This window comes from Necator americanus, chromosome III (assembly GCF_031761385.1).
Source record: "Necator americanus strain Aroian chromosome III, whole genome shotgun sequence".
Lineage (NCBI taxonomy): Eukaryota > Metazoa > Nematoda > Chromadorea > Rhabditida > Ancylostomatidae > Necator > Necator americanus.
The window spans coordinates 38203754-38228771 of record NC_087373.1 but is presented as its reverse complement, the minus strand read 5'-3'; the positions used below and the strand labels follow the sequence as shown (position 1 = coordinate 38228771).

Below are 25018 nucleotides of genomic sequence, written 5' to 3'. Positions count from 1 at the left end.
TTCATACATGATTAATAGTAAGCAGCCATTGCCTGAGCTAACTATCCATCATTTTGAGCAACGATTTCACTGTGTTAGTTGGTTGGCTGTGTACTTTGGAGATTTTAGGTTTTGTGATTCATTTTATACACGTTACATGAGCATCGAACACAAATTCGATTAATAATGGAATGGCGTGTTGTTTGTTTTGTCTATAGCAGTTTCTGGGCAAACTTTTCCATGTATGTAATGTTTAAATGGTCTCTACGATCCTTATTCGACATTCGTTACTAATCGCGAATTGTTCGGCCATATGGCCGAATCGCCTCCTAGGCGGGAGACCCGATTAGCATCGATGTGAGTTTACTATTTCCCTTAAGATTTAAACGAGGTAGGTGAGTGTGGTGATCGTTTTTAGATCCTTGAATTTTCTGTAGTCTGGAGTTTCTGGAAACTTTTGAATCATATTTCTTGTACACAAATGTTTTATTTAACGTAATTTTAAGTAACCGGAATGTTTCTGCGAAGAGAAGTGCAGCAAACTGTTAACGAATTGTTTGATCCTCCTCTTTGTGTTACAAGCTACTGTACAATCCAGTACAGAAAAAAACATATTTTGTAATAAAAATTACAATTCGTGTTTTTAATCACATCACATCCAACGATAATGCTCGAATGTCGAATCCATATACATAATCGGGATCCCGCCCTACACGTGAATCCGTTACTAACAGCATCTCCCTTTTCTCCTACGGAAGTATTCAGCTGTGAGAACTGGTCAGTTTTTTTTTGAACCGAAAATAAAAACTCTTTTCTTTTCTGTGAACTCGCATTTTCTTAGCTAAACCTATGATTTGTTACAAAGGGGATATCTAACAAGTAACCTTCAACGATTTTTACAGGAAGTTTTTTTTTCTCTTTCTTCAGTTTTTTTTCCTTGTTATTGCGATGTGGAATTACGCCAGCTTCATAAGTGATACTTGTGTTAGTTTGGCCCTAAAACGTTTCGCAGATTTTTTTAGAAGTGTTATATCTGGTTGAAAGGCATTGTATCACGATTTTTACGTGATGCAGAAACCACAGCGGAAGCCTAGAGTTTTAGTTATAGATTAGGGAACCAGCGTGGTTCCGCTCATCTTTCCTTAATCTTCGTGAAGAAAACGACGTGGAATATGCCGTTCTATCCTATGAAATCAATCGCAACGCGACATTCTCGTGCACGCCCGCTCATAGACGCGGCGCGTGCACGAGAATGTCGCGCGATGTCTCTTCGTCAGCCTTTTCAGGCAAAACCTGCCAAGGGGACTGGAGCGTGAACAAGGGGCTTGTTCTAACGTACCTCGTAGGAACAAATCCCGTAGGCGGGCCAGGGTTTCTTACGACTATAAGGAAAGGATGAACGGAACGAGGCTGGTTTCCGTAATCTACAACCCGAGCACAACCCTTCCGCTGTGGTTTCCCGCACCATGTCAAAATCGTGGTACGCTGCCTTTAAACTACAAAAGAATAAGCATGACCTTATGATGAGTAATGTGCAAGGTAACATTGCAAATAGGCAAACTAGTTACTTTTCTCAAACACTTTTCCTGTGCGGCATGAAAGTCAAGTTTGTCCCGGCCATCTTTGCATCATCTTTGGATTCAGCATCTTCGCCATTTTATACTTTTCTTCTTCCATTCTGGATCGAGTAGAAAGGCTGCGGAGGCTAAGCTGAAGGAAGTTTAAGAAGAACACGCGCCGAGCCACCACACCATCGTGAACTGCTACAATCGTTTTGAGCAAAGGAACTACAATCATCGAAGATGAAGTGAGGTCTGGACGCCAATCGGAACTAAAGTTGAAGGAGCTGCGACGTGTGGTGAAAGCAGACCCATTTCAATCTGCGAAGGGGGTAATGAGCACTCCTGGGACCCTTTCAGGCTCTGAAAAAGGCGATATTGCCGAAACGTTAGCCACGAATAAAGGATTGTAACAACCTCGTGTCCGGCTCAATTAGAGAAAACAATTATTGGAACATCAACATGCCGAGGTTTATCGAAAGTCGCACATGGAGACTCCTGGGACCGTTCATACCACTGTTGGAACAGGAGTGCAGAAGCCGGGTATGTTGGGGAAGCTCGGTCCATATGTGCCACACTACTTGAAGCCAGCTGACTTCGACCATCGAATAGTGAAGGGAAGTGGGGTCAGTCACTGCTCACTCGCGAGTATGGCTGTGCGGTTTTCCCTCATCCCCGTATAGCCCAGGTCTTACTCCATAATATTACCACTTTCTCGGATCTCACTCGTTGCTTGGAAGGGGAGGACTCCCAGACCAACTTTGAGGACTTCAAGATCAAGTTGTAGGGTTGTACTGAGAAGCGTCGTCTATGCGTCTCCCTACGTTCTGGAGGGGCGGTATTCATAAGCTGCCTTCGCGTTGGAGGAAAGTAGGGGACTATAACGATATCTCCAATCTCTACGCGCAGTAGTATATTTTACACTCGAAAAAATGTACAAAAACGTTCTCACCAATGTAATACCTTTAATCAATGGCGAGCACTTTTAAAGATGAATTGGTGGACTAGACTTTTTTCAGAAGATAGTATTAAATCGAACAATTATGTTTGATTACATCCCTACGCGATAATCACAGGCTGCACTCTATAACATTGAATCGGTCGGTCTCACTCAGAGAAATGTAAAGAAAAACATTAATAAAAGGGAGCACGAGCAAATAACCATCATTTGTTAGACGAATGGGAAGTTAAAGTAGTCAAAAATAGTCTTTGAAGCCAACGTCTCACGAAACGGACGATGGTGGGCTCCTTATGGATAAATCTAGATTTCAGGAGGTAGATTACTACTATAGCTGTCGCCCCTCTCAATTCACTTTGATCGTTCTGAAAACGCCGTCTTTCTCTTCCTTCTATCTTTTCTTTCCTTTTGTTTCTTTTTCTTTCGTACGTTCTTACGAGGCAAAAACGCGTCACCTCTGTGCACGCGCCGCATTCACGAGCGAGCGGTCGATAATCAATGAGATCTCCGTGGGATCCTATTCAAGTAAAACGAAGCAGACCGGAGCTAAGCGAGCACAAAGCTAGCGTGTTCTAACATAGCTCATAGGAACTAAGCCTTTTAAACTAGACTAAGCCAACTAAACTTTTTAGGTCGATTAGGAATCATTGAGCGGCACCACGCTTATAGTCGTAATTTACGCACCGAACTCTACCTTTTCCCATTGGATTTCGTCCCACGTCAAATCGATGATGCGCTACTTTTACGTACTTTCGCGCTGTAACGCATGAACTTTCTTGAGACGCATACTATAGTCGGGTCAAAACGACATGAAGCTCGGTACAGTTACGTAAGAGGCTGGATACCAGGCGGCGCGATTGAGCTAACGGTTAAGATCGACATGGGACCTTCGTAGCAATAGCAATAGCATCGACGGTGATGTTAGTGAGGGTCCCAAGCCGACTCCATTTGCCACGCTTCACCGCACCGCTTCGAGCGCCGGCGCTTATGTAACTGCATCGTGCTTCATGTTGTTTTGACCCGACCTATTCCTTCATACGGCCCGGTCAATAAATTTTGACATACATTGTAGTTACACATATAAATTGTTAAGCTGTGGTTATTTTACACCTCGTAATCGAAGCACTTGTTCTAGTTCCGGTTAGAGTTAGTTAAGACTCCTTATTTAAGTCACCAGTGATCTGAAATTGCACTTTTTGAATCTACTGTTAATCTACAGCTCTACCGTACTTTCAACTTGAAATAATTTTCAAATTTTTTGACGATGACCTATTTTATTTACCGATGGCCACGATTTGAAATTGTTTCGCAATAGATGACCGTATATTGGTGAAAAAGAGTACATATCGCCAACACTGAACCTTTTTTTTGTTCTAAAAAGTTTTAGCCGGCAATCGTTACATCATTGGTGCCGGGCTGATCCCGGGTACGGAAATGCCGCTATTCACATGCTATTTGACGAGATTCCATTCTGTAATAGACGTTAAATTTAGATTCATAGTTTATGCATACTATTATTTTCAATAGCGAACAAACTACAGAGAAATGTTTGAAACTTTTCAAGGCGATGCATCAATATAGAGGAAATGTTTTCCTCTACTTTTCACTACTATGATAAAATTCCTTTTTTTAAAATCAATTCTTGACACCAATCGTTTTGAAAGTGTGATACCATTTCATTGAGGTCCGCTTCCGAATTCTAGGCAGACCCTTCCCCTTTGAACAAAAATTGCGAATCTGGCAATTCGGCATTTTGTTCATCTTTTATTCAACTGGGCGTGTGTGCGTCATCGCATGCGTGGCTCGTTATTAGGTGCCTCGTAGAGAAATTCGATCGACGAAACTGTTTCCCACGACGGTGTTCAACGTCAGTCAGGGGGAATTAAACGTGATCGCACTCATACTCGTGCCTCTATGCCATTTACCTCATATTTTCGTGGAAAGATACTAGCATCGTTAATTTTGTGGTATGCTGCCTCTAACCTTCACCGCTCTTTTGCCGCTTACCGCTGTGTAATGGAAAAAAGCTAAAAAAAAAACCTTTGAGTTTAAAGATTAAGTTAATATTATTTAAATTAATAATTAACCATTAAAAAAACAAAGATGGTTGCCGGCTCTTATGTCTATCCGTGCGACCGCAACGCCTCTGCAGCAGCACATCCAAATTCTTTGCCTAAAACACACTGTTTTCCTTTGTACTACCCCAATCGAACTCTGGTAACTGAGCATAGCAATCAATCAGGGCAGAATCTGGCGAGAACAGTTCCCTCCGGAAATCCCAGACTTGCACTATTGTCGACATTTAAACCCACCGTCAATAATGCAGAAGTGAACGATGCTCGTTTCATATGTTTAGATTTCGATGAGCGTTCTGTGGTTGCTGCGACGTCGGCGACATCGTTATATTAGGCTGAGTGATAAATAGCTTCCATTTTGTTTTTTATGGATTTATTTTGATGATTACGCATTGAGCTTCTCTACCAACTCTCTCGTTGTTTGACGGACGGTGATTTTAAATCCAATATGGACTTCAAAATATCGACATCGAAGTCTGAAAGGCGACCTCCCTCCCCCTTTGATTCGTCTTTCAAGCTCACATCTCCAGAACGGAATTTGACAAGCCATTTTTTAAAACTCCGATCGGTCGTCACTCCTTCACTATGCACACCGCATTTTTTTTTGAGCCGCAGCCGCAGCATTATTACCTTCGTTCAATTCCCAAAGCATCACATGGTTTAGGTGTATTTTTTGATTTTCAGTTTTCAAGATGAACAAAAAAAATTAAATTTAACGTGGACAATACTATACTGCTGTCTAAAGAGTAACCGAAGCCCTGCGTAGCGATAACAAAAATCCTTTGTATACGTAACGTTTTTTTTAGTTGTATGCGTAAACAATAACAATAGACACCATCTACCCGTGCGGAAGTTGTTCGTGACTCAGCCTAGTAGAAATAGTTAGTTTTTGCTCTTTTTGATTGAGCCGGCGACGAGGTTGCTATTATCCTTTACTCGTGGCTAACGTTTGGGTAAAATCGCCTTCTTCAGAGCCTGAAACAGTGAAATCGAACGTGATTTGTCCGATCAAACACCCTACACACCTCACAAAAAAGTCCTAAGTTCACTTGTGGGTCTCATAGATACAAATAGAAGAGAATATCGTACCTTAGGATCACATGACTATCCTGCCACTGCTAGATACCTTTGGTGAGGTGACTGACGCAGTCAAATATCAATTAATGCACATGGATTCCTCTTTGGGACTCATTTTGGACCCTTGGAGTGGATCCCAAATGCCTCCAAAGCCTTGCGCGCCGCAATACTAGGTTAAAGGCATCACCCCACGAATCTGAGGTGATACGGATTTCAGATGGAGTATTCGTATACGGAATAGTAGATTATGGAGAAGTTTGTGGTTCCGTCCATTTCTTCCTAAATGCCGTAAAAAACGGTCCAGAAGATGCGGCGTGTGCACAAGGTTGGCGCGCTCCAATCGAACTCGTTGTAGAAAATAGCGCGCCGGATCGCTCGAAGCCGTATCTTCTGGGCTGTTTTTTACGGGAATTAGGAAGAAATGGACGGAATCACAAACTTCTCCATAATCTACTATCCCGTATACGAATACTCCACCTGAAATCCGTACCACCTTAGATTCCTGAGGTGTAGGGTGATGCCTTTAATAGCTATAACGCGGGAAATTGCGCACTGTTTAAGTTGTGATGTTTAATTGCGTCAGTCACCTCACCACAGGTATCTAGCAATGTCATTATAGTCATTTGATCCTAAGGTATAATATTCTCTTCTACTTGTATCTATAAGATTCAAAAGTAAAGTTAGGACTTTCTTTGTGGGGCGTGTAGAGCGTTTGATTGGATGAATCACGTTCGATTTTATCTTTTTAGGCTTTGAACAAGGAGATGTCGAAGAAACGTTAACCACGAATAAAGGCTAATAGCAACCTCGTGTCCGATTCAGTTAAACAAAGCAAATAATAGTTCTGTTGTAAAAGGAGCTTTTCGATCGATATCGAATGTGTTTGAAATATTTGTGATTGTTTAGTGGGTATGCCATTTCGATGCACAGCTGCCGCATGCGTGATAAGTACCGCCTGGAGTCTTCTCCAGAATAAGCTGTGTAGAGAGAAGATTTAGGAAATGGGTTATACACGAATGGGAATAATGTACCTGCAAAATTCATTTTTAATTTGTATCTCTATCTTCTCATATCATCATCTCTATGTCTTCATATCTCCTGAATGAGTGCATGCACCGATAAGCACGGTGATGGTGACCATGAAATGAATCATCGGTGCCTTATTTCTAGAAATGTGATCTCATCACTTGTGATCAGTAAAGCACGTTTTTTTTACCTATAGTTGCATTGACATTTTTTAAAATTTATTTTGCTTTAAAAGTGAAAAATAAATCGCTTCAGCTCGAACTCAAATGTTAAATTACTCTTTTTTTTTGTCGACGTTTTGAAATATTGGGCAAACGTCACACATTCATCAAAAATTTTGCAGCGAGTAAGCTCATAACAATGAGATTTTTCTACATTGATTTGATTGATTGCTCTAAAAACACTTTGAATTTTATGTCCGGTCCCCATTTTTGCGAGCACAGCTAGCCCATTGAATTGTACTTTTATCTGTAGAAAGTATGATGGTTGCATGCAGTATTGTCGGCCAGACAGAAGTTTTTTGAAGCTTGAAAACTTCGGTGGAAATTCTATTCCCCAAAAAATCCCCGTTACTGAACGTTTTTGGCACATTCATGTGATATGTATCGACGCATACAAGTAGAGAAGGGTAGTACTGTACACTCGTTCTGAGAACTATTACTGTTATCGTCTTGCGTACGCTGTGAACTTGCAGACTTCTCATACAAGATGATCGTCCGACTTCGTCGTTCGTCCATCTTGATCACAGTTATCCTTATCCTCATCCGAGCAGCGCAATCGCCCTTTTCATTCTTGTTTATGGAAAAATCTAGAACGTTCTCCTAAGTACCGGAACAGTTAGACTTCGAGTACTCTTATTCCAGAGAAAATTAGTGATCTCTGGCAATGTCTCATTATTTCACGGAAACTGATTGAAAACGCAATGAGAATTGATTCGCTTGGTTTTAAACAGTTTGTCAGCCTGTCAAAGCTTTTAAGAGTTTCGTGACGTGTATTCATCTAAGCAGAAATCCACCCACTAGAATTTTCCAGAAGTCATTAACACGGACGCTGTTCTCAGTAACAAGAGTCCAGGATCTCCTGCAGCACGAATTCCTACGGGATGATGCCGAGTATATTCGTGCAGTGCCGGCTTAATGTTACATGTTGCATTAGTTTTTGCTCGTCAGTTGATGACCAGCTTATCCTTCACCAGCAGGGATTTGTGGATCGCACGAAATTTGACTAAAAGTACGAATTCAGCAACGTTGTAGCTGAAAAAAAAGATCTACAAAAGATGCGTCGCCGAGTTCTGTTACTGTTTCGTTATCTTTGAAAAACTATGGATTTGTCATTTACTAACATGTAGAATTTCCAGGAATGGATTGTGCTAAAACTTCAACAATCTCCTGTCTTCTATGAATTTGCTTATTTTGAAGAAGGTGATGACGCCGAAACGTTAGTCGGAATAAAAGTGAATAACAATCTTGATTTTGTCCAAACAAAGTTGCACGATCAATTTTCTATTGAATAACAATCTTGGTTCTGCTTCAAATCAAAGGTGGTGCACGATCCAAAATTCTTTTAAAAAAGTCCGGAAGATGCCGACGCAAGGATGGCGCGCTCCAGTCGAACTCCTACAAAATAGTGCGCCAAAACGCCTGAGGCCGTATCTTCCGGACCGTTTTTTACGGAAATTAAGAAAAACGGAAACCCCCCAGCTTCCATCCCGTATACGAATACTCCACCTGAAATCCGTACCACCTCAGATTCGTGGGGTGATGCCTTTAAATCTTCTCTTGAACGAGTATATCGCCACGCGGGACTTGATCTCGAACGCCTTGAGAAAGACAATTTTATGCTAATGTCAACCACCAGCACAAAGCATAAGGAATGGACAAAAAAGCACAATGTGGTCAAGCTCACTCCTTTTGTACTGTAGATGAGGGCGGAGTCGAGCTCGTTGCTGATCGTCATTTGATAAAGCTATGTTTCCTATTCCTAGCACTGATGAGTAAGCTGATAACGAAACTAAGCTACAATTTGAGTCAAAAAATGGACAAAATAGATCACGGATAGAGACGTGGGTCTCTACAACGAGAACGTTTTTACAGAAGACCTAGCGTAGATGTTGTTTTGGGGTCTTGTTTTGGGAATATCAGTGTGGATTCACTTCACGTGACTATGACGGATTCGCTCAGAATGCTTAGTGTTCCCGGCGCATGTATTGTGTGCGCCATATTTGTTCATAGCGGCGAATCACCGATAGCTGTATGAATTCAGCTGCGTGCCCCGGTTGATTTGTTCTCCTCAGCCACCATCCCAGCGAAATCCGTGCTGGCGCAGGGCTTATGGTTGTTCCTTTTAATTTTTTTTCCCAATGCTTTTACACACAATCTCGGATATTTTTCGTTTATTTCACATATCTACGGAGTTAAAGGCATCACCCCACGAATCTGAAGTGGTACGGATTTCAGGTGGAGTATTCGTATACGGGATCGTAGATTATGGAAAAGAGGGTGATTCTGTCCATTTCTTCCTAATTGCCGTAATAAACGGCCCGCAAGATGCGGCGCCGCACAAGGCTGCCGCGCTCCAATCGAACTCGTTGTACAAATTAGCGCGCCGGAACGCCCAAAACCGTATGTTCCAGGCCGTTTTTTACGGCAATTTGGAAGAAATGGACGGAATCACCCCCTCTCCTTAATCTACTATCCCGTGTAAAAATGAAATCCGCCCCCTCAGATTCGTGGAATGCTGCCTTTAAATGTCAAACGCGAATACGTGCAGATTTGAAAACGGGGAAAAAATTTCGAAATAAAACCGATGCCTCGACTCGGCCCTTATATTCTGGTCGGTCAGGTCGGGAAAGCTACAGTAAGAAAAACCTCGCGGTGCCATTCCCCGTTGACGCACCGTCTCAAGTCGTGCGCAAGCAAGACAATGTTCCTACGTTTTATTACCCGCACTTTACGCCTCGAGTCAGTTGAAAATCCTCCCAGAACACAAATTCACCCTCCTTATGACTTCGTTTTATTCGCTTTAATTTGACTATCAGCATTTCCTTCAATATACTTCCATTTATTTAGTATGTCGTATTTTTTTTCACATGTTACTCCTATTAGTGAAACTTTAAACCGCTACATTGAGGTTGAACGAGCAGTACTCACCTGTGAAGAGCCTTCGTTATTATTTCATTTCATGAAAAGGTATGTATTTATGGACTGAATATAGGTTTGATCGGAAAAAATCCATTTAGAAAAATATTTTTTCATTGGACCTTTACGTGCAATACAGAAGCTTAATTATGGAACATCGCTATTATTCGCTATAAATTTTGATTACAGTACAAATTTTATTGACGGGTTTCGTTTTGGCTGCTCTAAACTGCGTGATTTGGATGGAAAATATTTTGAATAGAATTTGAGAAATTGAAATTTGTGGTTGTCCTTGTTGTTGTGGGTGTATAGTTTATGTAGACTTTCCTAACTATTGATCGACGTGGCGTAAAGGTGAGGCGATATGCCAAGCTTTTCTTCGTTGTCTGAGAAACGCTTATGTATGAGATCATGATTTAATAAAGTGTAGACAACTAAGTAAATACATTACACTATCGTATCCGTATGACCGTATCCGCATGTCTACAAAGCCTACGTCTAGTGTCTAGAGATCGAACGTCGATTATCGATTAATGATCGACGCTAAGTCTATTCAGCTGGATAAGTGCAAGTCGGCGATACGTCGAGCATGTGTTCCGTAGCATATTTGACGGCGGATATTGTTGTACAGTGTATCGCATGCGAATTTTCGTAGCTGTTCATACTTGCGGGCGATTTCTCTCTTGCCGCTATGGTTCCTTTCCATAGCTAAGTTTGATCGAATATCATTGTTCTAAGAACTGAACGTGCAATTAGCCGGCATTTTCCATGTTTTCTTGTTTTTTCTTCTTTTTTTTTTCTCTTTTCTTTATGTTAAGAAGGTTCATGAGGTTATAGTTCAATGCTGTCATCATGTTTTTATTATTGCTTTCCATTGTCTCCTGTAGTCCGGCGTAGGATCTCTATTATGTCGTATTTTCGTTCGCTTTTAGTTGAAATCGTCGCTGAATAAACAGCAAAATCCTTTTCATTGTGTTTCTGGGCTGAACAAAAAGGTCATTAGGGGAAAGCTTTAAAGTTTGGATAATTGTATGTATACGTCCACAGTTCATCTGGAAAATTTTGTTCCTCATGGAGACAGAAAGTTTGAAGAGCTCTTGCGAGTTTTTATATTTAGTATTCGAGAAGAAAATGTAGTTGGGGGTATGGAGGTGGGGATCGGGAAGCCCCTTAAAGGCATCACTCCACGAATCTGAGGTGGTACGGATTTCAGGTGGAGTATTCGTATACGGGGTCGTAGATTACGGAGAGGGGGGTGATTCCGTTCATTTCTTCCTAACTGCCGAAAAAAAAAACGGCCCGGAAGATACGGCTTCGAACGTTCTGGCGCACTATTTTCTAAAAGGAGTTCGATTGAAGCGCGCCAGCCTTGTGCCCGCGCCACATCTTTCGGACCGTTTTTTACGGTGATTAGGAAGAAACGGATGGAATCACCCCCCTCTCCATAATCTACTATCCCGTATAAGAATACTCCACATGAAATTCGTACCACCTCAGATTCGTGAGGTGATGCCTTTAACTTTATGAATATTTGAATTTTCATGTATATTCATGCGTCGGAGTTATTCGAAAGTGTTAGTCCCAGAGCGTTTCTTAACTGAATGTTTGAACTTTCGACCTATTCACTAATCCCGAATTTTCCAAAATACGAATACTCATACAATCATTTGAATATTCATTAAGTATCTGAGTTTTCTGTTGTTACTTTGATTTGTTCAGAAACACATTACTTCGTTTATTAGGATTATTATAGCTGAGAAAAGAGTTTGCTTAAGGTTTTGTATAACTGAAAAGAGAGTAAAATTTACAGGATTGTGAAATTTTGAAAAATCCGTAAAATCGTGTTTGATGCCGTCGTGGAGAATATAGAGTCTGAGGTTCAGATTACGTCTATAATCGTCGCCGCGGTCAATTTTCGCTAGTCGTCCTGAAATAAGGCGTGGGAAACTGGGCTAGTTCCTACGAGGTACGTTAGGACACGCCATCTTCGCGCACGCGCCGCGTCCATAAGCGAGCGGTGGTCGAGAAACAATGAGGCCTCCTCAGTAGCTTATTCAAACAAAATCAATGACTATTTGATAAGAAGATAAAAACGTTGAAGATTTCATGATGCGCTGCCTTTCAAAAAGGAATTTGTATGTTTCTATTGAAGAAAATTTGCGATAATTGTGAGAAGGTGTCAGGAATTCGAGAGACATCCCTTACATATATTCCATCCTACATTTATTTAGCCGCTCAAATATATTTTGATTAGACTATCATGAATTCACGAATATATTCAGTTGTCGATTCTTCTGCTGGCGCTTAGAATACATAAGTGAATCATGAAATTCAGAACGTGTTTTGTTATGCAATTGTACTATTTTCTGCATTTATTTTCTCCGCGTGGCTGTGTCGAAAGTTTCCGAACGTGTTGGTTCGTTGGAAATTTCCCTCTCTCCGTTTTTTCCCTTTATTTCCCAGCTTTTACTTCTTTTTCACTTTTAAACAGGTTAACGTCACTCTCTTTGTTTTCGAACGTTTTCGAACATCGAAGATCTGGAAATTTGAACTAGAAAAACTTGAATAAGAATTTATTTTACGAGTGATGTTAACCTGTTTGTTCCCTGATTTTTCTTTTCTGTAAAAATTCCAGAAACTGAAACTCCATGTGGGAAAATCGATGTATGTAGGAGTATTATTGGAAAACGATTATTGTTTAAAAAAATCCAGCTTGTACTGATTTTCACTGATGCTGTCTAAGTAATTTTATTGTACCATTTCTATATTTTAAGCAGTAACCACAGGTGGGTACAAATTTTTCTTTAAAAACATTTTTTTTTTGATTCTAGAACCATTGTACATGAGGCTGGTATTTGATTTTCTGGAACAACTTCTAGATAAAAAAAAATTAAAGAATCTTTCAAGAACTAAGCAATCAGATTTGTGAGCGGTCTCAAATTTCGCGATCCGGCGAATAATTCATCAAGAAATCGATTTAAGAGCGATCAAATGAGACCACAGGCGGGTGTAGCGCAGTCGGTAAGATTACCGACTGCGACCGCCGCACGATCGACAGTTCAAAACCGGCCCAGTACGGTCGAAGCCTTTGATGGACCTCTGGGGTCCACAAATTGGTACCAAACATGTATGGGAGGATAAAACACTGACCGGACACATCGGCTCGCCCCCACAAGCCATTTTACAGCCAAAAACGCGTTCCAAGAAAACACCTCAACGGTTACGAACTGCGAAAAATTCAAACGCATTGGCTCATCCCTAGCGGATTGATATCCTAGACTTGAGACTTAAAGGCATCACCCCACGAATCTGAGGTGGTGCAGATTTTAGGGGGAATATTCTTATAAGGGATAGCAGATTATGGAGAGGAGGGTGATCCCGCCCATTTCTCCCTAATTGCCGTTAAAAACGGCCCGGAAGATGAGGCGCCGCACAAGGCTGGCGCGCTCCATTCGAACTCCTTGTGCAAAATAGTGCGCCAGAACGCCCGAAGCCGTATCTTTCGGGCCGCTTTTCACGGAAATTAGGGAGGAATGGACGGAATTACCCCTCTCTCCATAATCTACGATCTCGTGTACGAATACTCCACCTGAAATCCGTACCACTTCAGATTCGTGGGGTGATGCCTTTAAATAAAATCAATTGACTGAGTTATCGGATCTCGAAGACGAATCCGATATTGAAATATTGAGCATTTTAGAGGTGTAAATTCTACGCAACTCAAACTAGCACAGCTAATAATAATTGTAGAGGACACATGTCAGGGTTGTTTTGCTAATTATCGGTAATTATCGATTGGTATCACGTATTCGTTCGTAATTATCGTACTTTTTTTTTATAATGGAAATCCAGATCGTCGATGTAAATAATGGATTTTTTAAAATTTTTTTCCGTTTTCCTTTAAATAGATATCGTTTGTTTGCTTTTTTTTTGTTTCTTTGTTTTTGTTTTGTAGATACTAGTAGGATTTGTTTCTTGTATTAGGTTGTACTGTAAGTTTTTTTTTCTCCCGAGATCATCAACATTTTTAATTCACAGGGTTAATCTGGGTCCCAGGGCAAAAGGGCCGACAATCTAGGACATCTATTCGATTGACGAAGATTATTGACTATTATTGATCAAAATATCTGGCTGTATTGACTGAAATGTTTTTGTTGTGGAATAGAAAAATAAAAACATCAGAAAATTAGGAATGAAACATATGGGACAAAGAAATTGTTTCATAGCGAAGGTGTTGTGTAGAGAAGTTTCCGGAGAGGGAATTCTGAGGCCAAGTGAGTTCGTGCCTCTCCTATGGTTCTGATTATCTCCTTTCCAACGAGTTCTGTGAAGTTTTTTTTTTCCGGTGTATTGTTTATAATCACGCTCGGAGAGGGGAGATCGATATTGTTTTGTTGAGGTGGAGGAGGTGTGGGGATATTGAATATTTCCCCCATTGGTATGACTGTATGACGAACGTTCTGCACAAACACAAAAATATCACTCTCATCGATTCCACTGTTGGCGCCGTGTACCATGCACTTTTGGTTTTAATTTTAATGGAATTGAATATGTCCTGGGTTTTAAAATTTTTCTTTCCTACTCCTGCAAATTACCAATTGAAATTTTTGGGAATTACATTAGAAACACTTCTTATCACATTTTCTCTTACTTTTTTCTTTATCCTATTCTTTTTTCTTTCCATTTACTAGTAAAAAAATGAATAATAAATAAATAAATGTGAATGTGCTATCGTTTTAAACTCACTTTTTGCACATTTACCGTATTTCTCACATCTACATATACTTCAGTTAGCACATTCTTTATCGATTTGACAGTTAGTTGTTTTTCCGTTAATTCCCACTAAATCATTTATTGATTGGTTGTCTTCACATTGATGCCACTAAAGTATTTATCGATTTTTTAGGACATTTTTTCGTGCACAACGTACCTTTTTCTGTGTATTTGATTGAAAATCGAGATTTTTATCTATAGCATTGCTGAGGGCTAGTTCCAGATGAAAATCTTAACATGAGGATCCCGGGTTTTGCTAAGAATCCATTCGAATACAACACCGCTACTTACTTGCAGTATATTTGAAACCTGTAGCTTATTTGTTTCGAATGGTATTTTCAAAATTTAATTTTGCCCACTCCCAAGCATCCTAACGATTTGCGACGGATTTTGGGACAAAAGAGGGAGTCCAGATAGATGCTGCTGGTTCCAAAAATGTCAAAAATTATGTGAATAAAGGGTTAACAAGCGCTTAAATCCTTGGAAATGGGCTAGAACTGTAGTTCCTCAGTGCTTATGTTAGTGCCACGCCAACGTTAATAACGTTAATATTGGAAACAATTGATTTTGCTGGACAGGAGTACGGTTTGCAGGAAAAAAAAACACAGTACACATAAAAATTTCATGTAACTGGGTCTATTCCAGCTTTTTTTTTAACCTGACGGAGCCAATTTTGTACGAATGTTCCTCATAGAATGATGGTTAATGCAATCCGTAACCGCTACTATTTATTTTTTCAAAAAGTAAAATTAATTGTTTTAAGCCAATCATATCATAAAAAGAAAGTTATTAACATGCCTTTCACATTACTGTCAGGTTCTGTCATGAGATTCTACTCCCCTGTTTAAAATGTTACTGTGAAAAAATAACAAAATATTCGTACCATGCATGTCAAGCAAGTAATTTCAATTTTTAGTACTGTAATTCTTCCAAATCAATAATTAGACTAGTGTCTTTTTATAACAAATGCTTCAATCGTTTGTTGTTTACTGTGGTGTACTGTAATGTTTGTTTATTTAGAATGACGGAGGCTCAGTCTGAAATCCCAGAGACGGAGGCGAAACCACCGACGGAATTATTTCGTAGCGTCTCATCTCCGGGTACGAAATCACCGCAGAGCTCATTGCCATCCAATCGAAAAACGTCTAAAAAAGAGAAAACGAACAAAGCCGATTCATTTCGAGATGGTTCCTCATCGGGAACGTTTCCACGAAGTCGTCGGACGTCAAAATTCAGAAAGACTTCTCTTGTTCTGCCATCCTTATTCCCGGATCCTTCGATGTTGGATCCGGTGAAAACATTTCGAAGATCCAGTATTTCGGCTCCAACCAGAAAACTTTCCCGAATGTCATCGTCATCCGGTGTGGATCCAACCACTTTAGATCCACAAAAATTATCACCAAATTCAAGTATATCGACACCATCCAGTTCACCGAAGGAAATCCCCATGAAATTCATGTCAATCGATTTGGAGCGTGAATTACCTGAGATATTCAGGTGGGCGTTTCTCCACTGTTGCTTCACAGAATTCCTTCTTTCGAACGTTTCCACGCCGGTATTGATCCACTTTTTTTTTTAGCACATCTCTCAATCCAGCTCTACAAGATCCAGATATGAGTGAATTCTACTCACGAGTGAAAAGTCCACCACCAATATATGGGAATAGAAAAGGTGAGAGAGTTTTTTTTTGTCCATAACTGTCTTTTTTTCCTTTTTTCCTCGTCCATATTCTTCCCGAAACAAGAGTGAAGAGATTTCCAGGTAATAGAGCATCTTCCACAATTGTTGGGGATTACTTTGGTTGAAACGTTGGTGGTTGAAATTTTTGGATGTCCAATATTTAAGCTTTGAAGAAAAATATTTGGAGAAATAACCGAAGCTCAGTACTTGAGTTTCGGTTGTCGATTTTTAAAAATTTGAAAAATCGAATTCGTTTCCTGCAAATATTCGTCCGGGCAGAGCTATTTACTTGTGTAAAATGTGTTTTTGGAGCTAAACAAGTCCACATATTCTACTATATTAAAATACCGCCGTTAATCTGACACGTGACTCCTGTAGCACTCGTTCTTTTTTTTTGAATTTTTTTTCGAACGCTGATAAAATTGTCAGTTAGTTGTATTGTGCATGTATACATTATTTTGAATTTAATTAGTTTTTTTTTTAATTTTTCCGTTAGCTCATGATTAGAAAAACCAAATTTTTGTACTGTTTTCTTTCATAAAACAAATATGATAATTTCGGTTCGATTATAAGCGTTCGAAAATCAAATCCATGATCGCTCAGCATCAATTTTACCTCAAATCTATGATCCCGACGTGATTTAGAAAGTCGCGTCCAGATTTCCTTGTAGTAAGTTGTTTGAAGGGTCGGCAAGTGAAGCTAAATACGGTACGTACGTAGGGGAAGGTGAGAAGTAAGAAGCTTCACATTTGCAATAACCCGAGTGTTAAAGTAAAGGCCCCGACGAATTTCACTTGGTGCAGACTTCACGGGAGTATATAGGGGAGACATGGAGAGGGGGTGACCGTCCTTTCTTCGTGATTACTGTAAAAAACAGTGGAAGAGTCGCGCTCAAGGCTGGCGCGCTCCAGTCGAACTCCCTGTACAAAATAGTGCGCCAAAACGCCTGAAGCCGTATCTTCCGGGCCGTTTTTTACCGCAATTAGAATGAAATGGACGGAATCACCTCCTCTCTGTAGTCTCCCATCCCGTATACGAATATTCCACCTGAAATCTGCACCACCTCAAATTTGTGGGGTGATGCCTTTAAAAAGTGAAGGTCCTGAGTGGATTGTCTACGAAGGCGGTGAGGAAGGAATGAAGAGTCCTCGCATCTATCTGTGGCTTCCAAAAATAAATCCTTTTTTCATAACTTGGATTTACTCAGGACGAACCCCTGGTCTTCCGTCTATCTTCGTTTTGCTTATACACTCTCTTTTCTCTTTTTTTTTTGTTTTTGTTTTGATATTTCATCCAGCGTGGTAAATAAATAAATAAACAACGAAACCTTCACTGATTTTGGGTAATTCCTAGTATCGATTAGTCATATGAGTCACTACCGCTTCGCAGAGGTTGTAGTGCGCTGCGTGTCATAGGACTAAATAGTTGGAAGCGTGTATAAGCGAGTATGAAAATACTAATATGGATGAAAAATCAATTATTTAATGACAGAGCTGGAAAAATATGGACCAAGTACTATTTTTCGATGACGTAATAAAATGAAATAAATAAAAAATAAATGGAATTAGTAGATAAAATAATGCAAAGTACAATGGGAATGGGTACATGTCATATTTTGTGTGTAAATCGTTTCTGTTTTCAGTTTCGATGCTGTCATCTGCGCCATCGTATACACCACGAAAAGTTACACGAGGAATACAAGTAGAAACTGAGACCAGAATGAAATTATGGCTTGCCCTGTTTGTGCTTGTATTTTTCCTCTTTCCAATAGCGATTCTCATAATTTTTCGTGTTATTCCCGCATTTGTCGCGTATATCGACGGGAACAATGAGTTCACCGCCGGCGCTGAAGTGTAACATCATCACATACTACACGGCTACGACCACGGCTACGGTAACGGTTGGATTCGTTTTCGAATTCGTGGAATTCAAATTTTTCAGCACATTATTTCCCCGTGTGTTGATGAGCTCACAAGGGATACACTTTTGATTTTTTTTTCTCTGTTCCTTATGGCACTCAGTACAGATGGAGGGAAACGGGTTTTCCACTTGAGCGCCGGACCTTCACAATAGATTTTAATTTTGTTTCTAAAGATTTTTTTTGATGTTCTGTATTTCTTAGAAGGTACAAACAGCTTTTACTATCGACGTGATTCTTGCCTTAAATTGTGATTGTAGTTGTGATTTTTCTGGAAAAGTCCTTCAGGATGGGTCTTTTGTCGTCGTGTACGTCTTTTCTATGGTTAACAATGTATCCAATCCAGTCACTTTAATAGTATTCGATGCTCATACTGTGTGATTTGTAACTGAATAACCTATTCTTTATTAAATATTAGTTTTTCTTTACGGAAACCGTCTTTTTCACAGAATTGATCATATAAAACAATTTTTAGATTCTTTATCCAAGCGTATGCAGAAAAACGCGGGTGAAGTTTGCCAGGTTATTCGCTTTTCAATGGAATTTCAGGATTCAGCACTATGGAACGCGGTACCAAACATTTCAGCGATGATTTTAATGGCCTAATAACAACGTATAGCACTAGCAATAATTTTAATTTTAATTAAATGGGTAGTGTAGTAATAATAAACTGTAGAGAAAGGTCTTAATTTTTCAAGGTATTTTTTGGATTTCATTTTTCATTTCATTTTTTGGGAAAGGCTATGACATGAATTTCGAATGCGTGGAATTCGACAGCAATCTTTTTAAAATTGAATTATTTTCACTAATTATTAAATTGGAAGGCGATCAGGGATAGATGGTGCCAGGATAGTAACCAATAAAAAAAAGACACCTTATGTTTAGCACTTGTGGAATTCTCTCTTTCTACAAATTGTTGTTTAATATGCCGATTTTTTTTTGTGGATTCGGAAAGGTTGTGGGAATAACCAAGAGACAAACATTTCTTTAAAAAATAGAATAAAGTACGACACTATTTACGTTATTTACTATTTGTAGACAGTATCTCGAAGTAAAAGCATATGAACACCGCTATTGAAAAAAATAATCACATTTTCTTCTGTGGGTTGTATATATCCGTTCAAAAATTTCAAATTTATTATTTTTCTAGTGGAATGACTATTTCGTAGAGAACTTTTCAAAGATAGCGGGCATATTTTGCAAGTAGAAAAAAAGTTTAGGAATTATTCCATTACGAATGAACAGTTTCCAAATTGTGTGCCTAAATAATCGATATCCCTATTAGATACGGTGGATGTATAACCAAAAATCAAAGTTAGACAGTTAAATGCCGACCTGCCGCATAAATTTTACTCTATAAAAATGTTCCATTATCAAAAGTTTTGTAGTAAGTTTGCTATGGTATTTCCGGTTGTTGAATGATGTAAACACGATGGGACCCACTCTTAAACGGGATCTTTCTTCATGAAGTAACGCTAAAGTACCACTTTGAGCCTTATCCGCCCTTAACAAATATGTACTTAAAGGCACCACTCCACGAATCTGAGGTGGTACGGATTTCAAGTGGAGTATTCGTATACGGAATAGTAGATTATGGAGAGAAGGGTGATTCCGTTCATTTCTTCCTAATTCCCGTGAAAAAAACGGCCCGGACGATACGGCTTCGAGCCATCCGGCGCGCTACTTTCCACAACGAGTTCGATTGGAGCGCGCCAGCTTTGTGCACGCGCCGCATCTTCCGGGTCGTCTTTTTACGGGAATTAGGAAGAAATGGACGGAATCACGCACTCCTCTCCATAATCTACTATCCCGTATACGAATACTTCACCTGAAATCCGTACCACCTCTGATTCGTGGGGTGATGCCTTTAAATTCCGACGGAGGTCCGTCCGGGACCGGAAATTCCTTACACCTTCTTCATTGGTTGTTCGTCATTTTCAAGCGGCGGTAAGATTCATCATTGTCCGGGAGATGCCTTCAACAAGCTTGTATCATCCATAACTTATGATCCATCGCTTAGCGTATAGTCACAACAGATGCCGGTTCAAGTCGTCGGTGAACGACGAGAACGAGATCGATGATGATGATCGATTTGAAACATGTAGTCATAGGGATGGCAAGTGCTGTTTTCGCGAAGAGGAGGATGAGGACGAGGAGGAACATAGAGTGAAATTTTAAAGAAGTTGGTGAGAAACGATGAAAAAATATGAAAAAAGACATCACTGACATGAGCACTGGATGACATTTCGACATATGACATAGTTTTTAGGATTCGCAATATCCAGGCAAGTCCAAGAATTCTCGAAACAGCCAGAATTTATCAGATTCCAATTCAACACAACCATCGAAATCCATATACTCAATTATTGTTGGGCCCATATGAAATATAAAGTATAATCGAAGTATTTCTTGATTTTTTTTTTGGAAGGAGAAACGAAACTGAAAATATTAGAGTGAAAGCTAACTTGTCATGAGTTCCTTTGCAGAAATAAATCTTTTCCTTTATGCCTGGGTAAATTTTCCTGCTATTTTGTACTATAAAGTACATCCAGATCAGAATCCAGTTACAATGTGATACTACTTATAGTGTCCTTGAAAAAAGTAAAGTAAATTTTATGATTCTGAGAAATTAGTGATTTTATGAAGTGGAGGAGGAAAATATCTTTAGAAAAAAAAATCAAGGAATTCTATGGATGACTTAAAGGTGTGACAATCTCTTACATTCTTATGTATTTTTATTTTTATAAATGACAGTTTTTATTTTTCTTTTTCTCTTCTATTTTTTTCTACTATTTCTACATATGTCGCGACAGCTTGGAGTGATAGAAGTTTCTGATGATGTGGGTTCATCATTTTCCGCTGGCATTGGCATTTTTTCATATTTTAGAATGAGTTTTAGGAAAAATCCATCGAGGAAAACGCTGTTCTAAGGATGCGGTTTTGTTTGTCCCAAGGGGAATGAAACGCTTGTGGTTCACCTATTTTTAAACTATCACTATCGATTTTTTATGCTATTTCAAATTTCTCTTATGGTAGAAATTTCTTCGAAAACAAAGCAAATATCTTTAGAACAACATCGGTGCAGCAGCCGGTGATACAGCAAATAAAATACTAACAATTTTTTTTCTGGATTGATGGTCGATGATCGAGTTGAAAAAGTTAAAGGGAAAACTCTAGAAACTTCAAAATAAATACGAAATCTGTAAAAGATCGTTTGAATTATTATTTCCACCTAGGGAAATCGTTTAAAACTGAGATGTTCTACTACTGAAAGTTTTGTGACTCACTATATTTTATCACCTAATTCCTTTATAAAATCATTCATGGCGAGGATCTGGGTTTTCTGGAGAATTCCCCCTGTCATGCATGAATCCATAAAGTCCCCGTTTTTCCCCGCCAGTAAAAATGCTCGAAAGTTCGTTTTCTTTTCTAATAGTCTCCATTTCACGTCAGCGAATGATTAATGGATGCAGTCCTTGAGATCGTGTCATCGAAACTTGACAATGAACTTTTCTCTCTGTCTCGACAGAGTCGATTGATGCTGCTGCTGCTGCTGTACTGATGGTGATGGTGGTGATGGTGGTGATTGTGATGATGGTGTTGTAATAGCTGTTGTCATCTAACAGAAACCCTTTCTTTTCAACAGTTGCTGACGGCATTGAAATCGATGTGTGGCAGTGGCGATGGTGGTGGCGGTGGCGGCGACGGCGGCGGCGTCGCTGACGCTCGCTTCAGTGCGATGCGAGCGTGAGCGATCGCTGGAGCGGAAGAGCCGGAAATGGGACATCGTCGAGTAGCAAAAAATTGTGGCGTCGGTTCGCAGCGCGACGTCGGCGGCGTCGATCTCGATTCGGTCGGTTCGTTCGTCGTATGAAAGAAAGAAACGAAGAAAGCGTGACCAAAAATGTGCAAGAATGATTGATAGGGTGTGAATCGTGCAAAAATATGACCTTTCAAGGTGATGAACATTTTTGTCGAAATAAATCGTATCAATTTGTCGCCGATTAAACGCCCGAGATTCGACACTGTTAAACGGAAACGGTCATCTATTCTCGTTTTTTTCGATGACGTCCTTAATTCGTCGTGTTGTCAGTGAGTTCGCGAGAAAAAAAAACCGACTCGTGAAAACGTGAAATTCTCGTCTCCGTCCTTGCTCCATAATTTGACGTTTCCGCATTCTTTCATCTCTACACTTTAATATTAGAAAAAAATATTTGTGCTTGGAAAATATTTGGAATTTTTGTGCGTAATTTGGACCAGTTCTTCCAGAGAATATTTCCTTACATTTTAATTATTTCGCATAGCTACTATACACCAGGTAAATTATCAAGTTACTCTTGAGCGCCGTCGACGACAAATGTGCCCGTCCCCGTATCCTGGAATCCGTCCCTCCACTTCCCCCCAAATCCCCTTGTTCTCATCGATAACGCAGTGATAAATCGACTAGTTCCCAGTCACAACACTGCACGGTGACAGCGCGATGATGCATCGATGCGCCGCCTGCTCACAGCCGCCGCCGCCACCGCCGCCACCGCCGCCGATGCCGATGCCGATGCCCCCAACGTCGTGATGTCCAGGAATCCAGCGAAGAAGAAGTGACGGTGGTCATCAGCACTGACCACGCAGTATCTGGGTGGCCTTTACAAGAAGCAGATCCACAAATACCGTGCTGATATTGATGTTTGATCCAGAGGTTGAGATGGCATGGTTGTTCTGAGTTGACCCCATCTTTTTGAAGGTTAACGGAATCGATAATTTGTCGTCGGTACCGTAGAAACATTCTCATTTTTTTCGCACAATTCAAATAAATAAAATATGATGCATATGCTCCTATTAATTATCCAACGAATAAATAAAACAAATAATTCTCATTTTTATTGCTCATTCTAATTTTAAGACAGCAAGTTTCTCTCCAAAAAGTTTTCTCTAAAAAAATCCTTGAATCCAGACAGCTAAGAAGTGCTCTTTTTCTGGGAACAAAAATTTCAGTTAGTTCGGGGAAAAAAACGAAGATGTACATATCAATCCAGACGAGACAAGAGCAGTCAATACGGATCTCTACCGAATTTTGTTTCTGAATTGAAATTGAAAATTTTGAATTCTCTACCGAAGGTGCCTAATTTTTTCCTCTCTGTCAAATCCATTAAAATAATAAATCTCTATGAAGACGCATTAATCCAGGGGAAACAAAGACAATCAACATAGAAATCTCTGCCAACGTTTTTGATTTTTTTCCTGTTAATCCATCACCCCGAAATCCACTAAAATCACAAATCCCTTGGATCAGAATCGTAGCGAAGCCGCGAGGTGGTCTTCTGATCATCGTTAGGTGTTACATAGTGCTGCATTGCACTGCTTATGTCAGGCCGCAACGAATCGTTCATCCATCATCGTTCATCAGGATGATTCTTTTGATGTTAGCGACGTGTAGGGGGATTTATTTCTGGCAGAAAAACCATCGTTGTCATCTGGCAAATTGTTACGAGTTGGCTAGGGTTTTTTTTTCAAAAGTTAGTGATTTTTTTAAAAAGATTAAATAGATTAAAGTGAAGCTAATTGTATAGATTTTGGTTTTAAGCAGCAAATTTCTAAAGGATTTTCCGAGATTTGGGTTATTTCCCTAGGTAACAGCCGATTTCAATTAATTTTAAGTGAGGTTAGCTCCATAACTCAATCAAATCCTCCGTGTATACAGCTCATTATTCAATATTTATCGTGCTTACGAAGATGCTGCTGCTATTGTTGTCATAGAGAGGTCTAATCCGGGCATATCCCATGTCAATGCATCATACGATGTCATGCTGTCCGCTTTTAAGTCACCGCCACCGTCGCCGCCGCACATGATCCTCCTCCTCTTCCTCCTCCTCCACCAGCAGAAGCATCAGCGATCATCATCATCATCATCGCTGCTCACTTGCATAATAAACAATACGATCCGCATGCAAACAAGCGGAAGCTCAAACAATATCGGGGTCGGCTAAGTCCGAGAGTAGAGCATTGGCGGAAGCCTTACGAAGAGTTACGGAGAGGTGATGCTGTTTCTGAGTTCTGAGGACAGAATTTTTACACTGCTGAAATTTTTTTGAGATTACAAGCTGATTCTGGAAGCGGATACAAGTTTATTGTCCTGACGATAATTACATTGAAATGACGACATTTGTAAAATTACGCGTTGGCTACGGCTGATTCTGGTTAGCGGATACAAGTATTTTTGAAATTATTAATTATTGTTATTATTATTAAATTATTATTGAAATATTAAATTACAATATTTTGAAATTACTGAAATTATTATTGTAATTACTGTCAATCCTGTAGTTTAAACCTTAGTGTAGAATTTCTATACTTTTCCTAAAACTATTGATCAATATCTAATTTTAATTCAAAAAATAGGAAAAAGTAGTTTTTAGTAGGTTTCCTTGCCGAGGAGGATTTCTGAGATGCTACTCAACGAAAAAAAAATAAACCATCATATTTTCCCAGTCACGGCGATGTGCCGCATACAATATCCTGAGATATGTTACATTGTAGCGTACGCCATGTTAAGGATTAAGAAAATTCCAGTAGAAGAAAAAAACCAACGAAAATTCCAGTAGAAAAAATTTCTGAGGTAATTTTTCTTGTTTTCGTGAGTGTTATTGGTATGATTATGACTTATTCAATCACCATTTTATTATTTTTTATCTTTATCCGCAATCTAAGAAGTTTATAACAAAGAAAGATCGAGAAAATATAGGGTTAAAAAACGTTTTTCTGTTTTAAACTTTATTTTCATCTCAATTTTGATTTTTTTAAAACCTTTCATTAGAATTAGATATTAATCAATAATTTTGGGA

General features: G+C 39.6%; 3 protein-coding genes across 4 annotated transcripts; all 3 read left to right on the top strand.

Annotated features, from left to right (window-relative positions):
- Positions 1-292: 292 nt before the first annotated feature.
- Positions 293-1951, top strand: RB195_012262 (uncharacterized protein; the record flags this gene model as incomplete). The annotated part of the gene is made up of 2 exons (XM_064194037.1): positions 293-336; positions 1759-1951. 2 exons carry the CDS (start codon positions 293-295, stop codon positions 1949-1951), a joined length of 237 nt encoding a protein of 78 aa, XP_064051620.1.
- A 75-nt stretch (positions 1952-2026) lies between these two features.
- On the top strand, positions 2027-18121 carry RB195_012261 (uncharacterized protein; the record flags this gene model as incomplete). 2 transcript variants are annotated; one of them, XM_064194036.1, is made up of 6 exons in its annotated part: positions 2027-2164; positions 8032-8111; positions 9779-9862; positions 15605-16081; positions 16164-16255; positions 17907-18121. In XM_064194036.1, the coding sequence occupies 6 exons, from the start codon at positions 2027-2029 to the stop codon at positions 18119-18121; spliced, it is 1086 nt and encodes a 361-aa protein (XP_064051618.1). The 2 variants fall into 2 exon arrangements, with proteins under 2 accessions (XP_064051618.1, XP_064051619.1); XM_064194035.1 differs by having other exon boundaries at positions 8032-8127; positions 9804-9862.
- Positions 18122-21960: 3839 nt separating this feature from the next.
- Positions 21961-24234, top strand: RB195_012260 (uncharacterized protein; the record flags this gene model as incomplete). Its single annotated transcript, XM_064194034.1, has 2 exons — positions 21961-22039; positions 23999-24234. 2 exons carry the CDS (start codon positions 21961-21963, stop codon positions 24232-24234), a joined length of 315 nt encoding a protein of 104 aa, XP_064051617.1.
- Positions 24235-25018: the final 784 nt, after the last annotated feature.